Here is a 6,810-nt window from a genome sequence, read left to right as displayed (position 1 = left end):
AAAGAAGAAAAACATAACAAAATCTTTTCTTTCCAATTTGGAAAGAATTAGAGAGAAAGGAAAGGAATTGAAAAAAAAATAAGATGTAGAAAAGAATGGAAAGGAAACGAAATGAAAACTTTTCCTTTCTTTTCCTTTCTCTCCTCAAATAAACTCGGGAAATGAAACTTGGAAACACACATTTTCTTATTTCTTTCCCTTTCTTTCGTTTAGTGAGACTCGGGAAAACATCGTAAATACGTTAACGATTATTTCTCATCGTTTTCGTTTCGAAAGGAAATGTCAAACATTCATTTTTAATCATTTTCTTTTGTCAAACATTTTTTTTGTCAGTGATCCCTTAAATTGTTGAGGTGTGTCACCTAAAGATTTCAATTTAAAAGGGAGGATATCTTGAGTTCAACTCTCATATATATGTTTCAAAAAGAATACGGGGTTTTAGGTTGGGCCAATGGTTTTCTCACCTAGGGGTGTCAACTGTTAACACGACCCGAACCCGCACGAAAAAATAGGTTTTGGGTTGACTAGCACGACCAGTTTAAAAAAACGGGTCGGGTTCGGATTCTTGTTTAAGTAATTAAAGTTGAGCTTTTATAATATAGGTCGGGTCAAGTTGCACATTTCAACCCGCAATCTGTCAACCTGCCAACACGCAGCCCGTCAACCCTACACGATTGACATCCCAATTCTTACATATAGTTGGTTTTCTTCAGAGTGTGGTCTCCGGTACTTGAGGAATGGAGATGAACATTCAGTAAGCGTTATTCATTTTAAATTGTATATATCATAAGTTGAAAAGATGAAAATGTTGAATTAAATTAGTAGTAGCTAGCTTATAACCGAAAGTAGATAAATTGGCGTAATAATAATATACACACACAAATATACGTTGACATGTCGACGTCCGGTGACGTTAAAGCGCCGGGAAGCAAGGCCAAGTTTCTGTGCAGCCATGGCGGCAAGATCCTCCCGCGGCCTTCGGACGGCCTTCTTAAATATGTCGGCGGAGAGACTCGCGTAATCTCCGTTCCTCGCAACATTACCTTCGTTGGTACATAACCTTTCTCAAACCCTAATTTGTAATGCGGTTAGGGTTATCCTTAACAAATACACGATCTGATCATGAATTTCAAACGTTAGTGTAATTAGGTGGTTTCCATTTCGTAATCATGAAATGTTGATTATCAACAAAATACTTAACGTAGAATATGTTTAAATGTATAATGAATTTGAAACATAATTAGTGAGATTAGCTTCCGGTTTTTCGTTAATTTGTTGTAAGTCAATGACGTTATTCGGAATCATGAATGAATTTGTTTGATGATAGTCTCAAATGTTAATATGTTGATTTTGAAGATTGGAATTATTTGTTTCTGCGTGACGTGTATAAATTACATCTAACTGATTATGAATTTCAAAGGATTGTGACGATGATTTCGTTACTTTGCTGGTTATTCGGAATAATGACTGTGTTGATGATGAAGAAATTAGTGAAATTAGGGCTCAGATTCCTTATTTATCACTGTTCGCACGTTAACCTAGGGGTGTAAACGAGCCGGACATTATCAAGCTCTTCTCATGTTACTTTTAAAAAGCCAGCTCTACTTCTAAAGCTCGACCTGGCCTCAGGCTCGGATCATTTGAGCTTGGTTTAAATCAAGCTTTTTGTAAACTGATATCCAATAGCTCTCGAGCTCTTGGCTCGTTCACACCCCTGCCTACCTGACCCTGATATATGCATAAAATGAAATTGCCATTTCACCAAGTTTTGTTCTCATTTTAAGCTATTAGCTTACAAACAGCATAATTGGAAAATCAATAACTTTGTTATTACTTTTCAACATTTTAGATCTGATGAAGAAGCTTAACAGTCTTATCGACGGCGATGCAACGCTAAAGTACCGGTTAATCCCAGAGGACCTCGACGCCTTAGTCACTGTTAAATCCGACGAAGATCTCCGCCACATGTTCGAAGAATACGACCGCCAGGACCTCATCGGAACACCACGCCTCCGGACCTTTCTTTTTCCAGCTACTCCAATCATCGTCGAAAACCCAATGGATCGTTACTCTCTCGAGCAACGTTACATCAATTCCGTCAATGGCATTGTCGTAAATCCAACACCAGTGTATCACAGCAGAAACTTCAGGCCTTCAACTATTAGCACTAGCCAAACAAGTTTCACCATTTCATCTGCGTGTTCGTCCCCGCGAACACCACCAGAAACCGCAGTGCCCGGATCCCGGTGGATTGCGTAAGGTGAGCCCAATGGGCCTGATGCTCCGGGCTCGTAGCTCACCTAACTTATGCAACCTTGGTAGTGGGTCCCAAACTCATTATCACCGCCAACCACAACCCCACCACTACCTGTATCCCAAACCGCCACTAGATCCTAGCCCTCATAAAACTTCTAGCCCTGACCACCATTTGATGAGGGCCAGGGCTAGTGATTACTATAGGCACCCAACAGGTTCACCAAACTCGAGCCGAAGTGTGTATTTGGGCTATTACCATAAAGGTTCGCCTTATGATGAGTATAATAGGTATGATCGGGAAAGTCCTCCAGGGAGTCGTTAATCCTGTTTGGATTGGGGGATGTTGAAGAATATCAAGTGTGGTTTTGTAGGGGTGATGAACAATATTGAGGTGGATTTTTGATTGTATGAAATGTTTGTGGATTGGGTTTTTGTATGGAGTTTTGATCAATCGAGTTGAGTTATCAAGTCTTATTCGATTCAAGGTTACCTGAATGAATGAACGAATGAAGGTAACAAATTTTGTCGTTTTTACGTATGTTAATATTTTATTGTGTAAAACCTAGCACGAATCTAAATTCGTGTATAACATATAAACCCAAAAATAACTCGGATATCATAATAATATCATTCTAGTTGATAGATATATAACTGTTATATAAGTTACCACGCACATCCATCAAAAAAATTAGCGTCATCTTAATATAATATTTTGTTATTCGAACTTCACAATTCATACCTCTATAATTTTCTATAGCAAGATATAGGTAAATTCATTATTAGGTTATTCAAGTTGTGAATGTGTTTCCGGTTTATTTAGCGTTATTAAGTTATTATCAGGTTTTCAAAAGGGGTTGCGGCGCAGCTTGTTTTCCGTTTGCCTGCCAATTTATTGTAATCGTTTTGTTTAATTATATATATATGCCATGGTGCCTTGTCTAGGTGCGTAAGTTTCTAAGTTGTGCGTCATTTAAATAAAAAGTAGGATGCATAATAGCTGAATACAAATAAAACTACCCACTCTTCCACTAATCTCATAATACCACATCATATACCCATACAATACCCCAACTCTCGCTCATTCCTCTCCACATACATTTTGGTGTACCCGATTTCACACTTAAGGCAGCTGGTGTTCGACTAAGGCGTACGGTTCCCAATTTCACTTTGCCGAGAACACCCCTCTTGCCTTACACTAAGGTACAACTACAAATATTTGTTGTGTGCGCGTATAGGTCTAAGCAGTTAATGCGGAAAAAATATCGGATATCGGTCGAGGATCGCTCGACCGATATTTGAGATATCAGTTATCGCGGTGAGATATCAATGAGATATCGGTAATTTTAATATCATGCAAAATTTATATATATAGCACTTTAACACTAATAATTCACTATACTATTCTACTATTAACAAATTATTCGTTTGTAACTTGCAAAACACTAACAATTGTAGCAAGTAAGAACTGATTAAGACTCAATAAACCAATATTAAACACTAAAAGTTGAAAATAAAGATTTAAAACATTGATATCGGAGAACGGTGATATGTCGGTGAAATATCGGTCAATATCGCCAGATACCACTAAGATTGACTACATAGGCATAGATTTGTATGATGCATTCCATTTTGACTATCTTGGTCATTTTCTATATATGCTCTTTAAACAACCTCAGTGTAATTGTTTTTAACGACCAACTCTCATTCTCATACACCTAGTTCCTCCCATTTATTTACAATATGACAATGCCGTGCTCGGGTTCAACAGTAGTCTTAGGTAACAACAAATGGACTATTTCGATATAAATAACTAAGGATTCATGCGAAACTTCAATAAAAAAAAAACAATGATGAAACAAAAATCCACGGCATGGTCGTTCTAACCATCCACTTTGTTGTGTCTACCTACAACTTAATTCATCATAATATACTTTTTTCTTTCAAACTCACGTACCCAAAATGTCATACTATTTGAATTACATGGCTCACTTGCTGTCGGTAAAATCGGCATCAATGACGTCACCCTCGGGTTCCTTGTCCCCCTTGTCTGATGACTCAGACGGCTCAGCCCCTGGTGGTGTTCCGGGTGCACCGGGCTGGTTGTAAAGTGACTGGCCGAGCTGCATGACCTCTTGGTTAAGAGCCGCCAACGCGTCTTTTATGGCTTGTGTTGACCCGCCACTGATGGCCTCCTTGAGCTCACCAAGCTTGGCCTCCACCTTCTCTTTGACTGGTGCGGGCACCTTGTCTCCCAATTCCTTCAGCTGCTTCTCGGTTTGGTATACGACTGAATCCGCTTGGTTCTTCGTGTCGATGGCATCTCGTTTTTCTTTGTCCTCTTTGGCAAACTTTTCGGCTTCGTTAACCATTCTTTCTACCTGTTTAATCATTAATAAAACAGAATATTAAAAACAAAAGAAAAATCTAATGAAAAGGTAAAAATTAGTGTGGATTGGTTTGGTTGATTATTCTATTACCTAAGAAAATAATTAAAAAAAACATAGATGTTTTTAAGTATGGTTAGGGTAAACATCCGAATGCATGTTTACAAGTATGTAAGTTTCAACTAGTCAGGTCAATTATCACTTAATACCATACATGCATAGCTTTTTAAAACTAGTCTCATAGGCCATATCCAAATGAATGTCCCACTTGTTTCAAGCTCCCATCAAGTTTGGATTCATTTGTCTAGGGGCCTTGTTACTGGTATAAATATAACACATTTTAGTTTATATGAAATATTATTATACATCAGATTATGACTAAAATAATTAAATAATATATATTTTGGTGTAGGTATAGTTACAATTAAAAACGTGTGTTTATATATAACTATAAACATATATAGATAAAATATTTAACAAATAATAAACTCGACTAGCTTGAGCTTGAATTTTATAGCAAGGCAAGCTCAAACTCGAAATTTTATTAGCAAGCCAAGCTCAAGCTTGAAGTTTTATTAGTGAGCCGAGCTTGAGCTTTAAACATATAGCTTTAAATGAGTTGAGCCCGAGCTTAAAAAGTTATACAACGACCTGAGCTAAACCTTGAGCTTTACACATATAGTTTTAAAAGAGCCAAGCTCTTCATAAACAAGTCAACCTCAAGCTTTAAACGAGTTGAGCTCAAGCTTGAACATTTAACAAGCCAAGCTCAACCTTGAGCCTTGCACATTGAGCAAAGCTCGAGCTCCCCTAAAATAAACGAGCCAAGCTTGAGCTCTCATAAATACACGACCCGAGTTTAGACAAGCTCAGGGTCAGGTCAGCTCATTTACATCCATATTTTGAGTTTGAATGTTACAAACAGCATATTTTGACAAGAAGATAACCCTAAAAAAAATCAAATTTTAGAAAGTGCTGTCATAAGACATACCTCGTCACTAGGTAATGTGCTAGCACCAGTAATAGTGATATCCTGCTTCTTTCCTGTACCCTTGTCAATGGCGGTTACAGACAAGATACCATTGGCATCGATGTCAAATTTAACCTCAATTTGTGGGACCCCACGTGGGGCAGGCGGGATTCCATCAAGACGGAAGCTGCCAAGAGACTTGTTGTCTCTAACAAACTCTCTCTCACCTTGAAGGACATTGATCTCAACACTTGTCTGACCGTCAGCAGCTGTAGAGAAAACCTCGGATTTTGATGTTGGCAGAGTTGTGTTTCTTGGAATGATCTTGGTCATCACACCTCCAAGAGTTTCTAGACCGATGGATAATGGTGTCACATCAAGAAGAACGATGTCACTCACATCTCCCGCCAAAACACCAGCCTACACACCAATAACAATTACATATCAGTTCTGAGACAAACGGGTGCGCATAAACCAAATAACTGAACCATAACTGAAATAACCAAATCAAAACAGAAGAACCTATTAAGAAATTAAGATTGTTTGGTTGTGATTTTTTACAGCTATTTTTAATGGTTCATATATTACCTGAACTGCAGCACCTAGAGCAACCACTTCATCTGGATTGACAGTAACATTTGGTTCCTTCCCAGTAAGACTCTTGACAACTTCCTGAACAGCTGGAATACGGGTTGACCCACCAACAAGGATCACCTCATCTATATCTTTAAAAGATAACTTTGCATCTCTCAAAGAATTCTCAACTGGTCTTTTAAGCCTAAAATAATATAATCAAAACACAACAATTTCACATTCTTATATCATCATAAATCCATTAAGTCAACTGATAAAAATGTGAGAATTATTAAGCAAAGTACCTATCAAGCAAGTCTGAACATAGTTCCTCAAACTTTGCCCTAGTGAGGGTAGTGTCGATATGTTTAGGGCCATCAGCGGTGGCTGTAATGAAGGGCAAACTGGGAAGAAAAAAGATATTACAAGTTAGCAAACACAATGCAACAGAAATGTGGTATGAATTTTCAAACAGATTCATGTACCTAATATTCGCTTGGGTCAAAGTTGAAAGTTCCATTTTTGCCTTTTCTGCAGTTTCGGTCAACCGTTGTAGAGCTTGTTTGTCTTTTAGTAGGTCGATGCCCTCGTCTTTCTTGAATCTTGCAGCAAGCCAATCAACAATCC

The 6,810-nt window shown here is 38.0% G+C and overlaps 1 protein-coding gene and 1 long non-coding RNA gene across 2 annotated transcripts; one reads left to right on the top strand and one right to left on the bottom strand.

Moving 5' to 3' along the window:
- The first annotated feature begins 871 nt into the window (after positions 1-871).
- Positions 872-2,740, top strand: LOC143585738 (uncharacterized). Its single transcript, XR_013144589.1, has 2 exons — positions 872-1,051; positions 1,850-2,740. It is a non-coding gene; the product is annotated as an uncharacterized LOC143585738 (long non-coding RNA).
- A 1,289-nt stretch (positions 2,741-4,029) lies between these two features.
- Positions 4,030-6,804, bottom strand: LOC143585735 (stromal 70 kDa heat shock-related protein, chloroplastic-like). Its single transcript, XM_077067449.1, has 5 exons — positions 6,669-6,804; positions 6,489-6,587; positions 6,199-6,388; positions 5,632-6,030; positions 4,030-4,634 (listed from the first exon to the last, which is right to left on the bottom strand). Exons 1-5 carry the CDS (start codon positions 6,701-6,703, stop codon positions 4,242-4,244), a joined length of 1,116 nt encoding a protein of 371 aa, XP_076923564.1. The 5' UTR covers positions 6,704-6,804; the 3' UTR covers positions 4,030-4,241.
- Positions 6,805-6,810: the final 6 nt, after the last annotated feature.

The sequence above is a fragment of the Bidens hawaiensis genome, unplaced genomic scaffold (genome assembly GCF_021521415.1).
Source record: "Bidens hawaiensis isolate Kalapana, Puna unplaced genomic scaffold, B.hawaiensis_p1.1 tig00034158_1, whole genome shotgun sequence".
Lineage (NCBI taxonomy): Eukaryota > Viridiplantae > Streptophyta > Magnoliopsida > Asterales > Asteraceae > Bidens > Bidens hawaiensis.
This window is presented reverse-complemented; position numbering and strand designations above follow the sequence as displayed.

What these genes read in the sequence shown, in the direction of transcription:
- LOC143585735 (XM_077067449.1), bottom strand. Translation starts at nt 6,703, where the DNA reads ATGGAACTTTCAACTTTGACCCAAGCGAATATTAG. An exon ending in CTCTAGGTGCTGCAGTTCAG is followed by an intron (nt 6,031 to 6,198) that starts GTAATATATGAA and finishes ATTGGTGTGTAG; the next exon opens with GCTGGTGTTTTGGCGGGAGA. An exon ending in GCACATTACCTAGTGACGAG is followed by an intron (nt 4,635 to 5,631) that starts GTATGTCTTATG and finishes ATGATTAAACAG; the next exon opens with GTAGAAAGAATGGTTAACGA.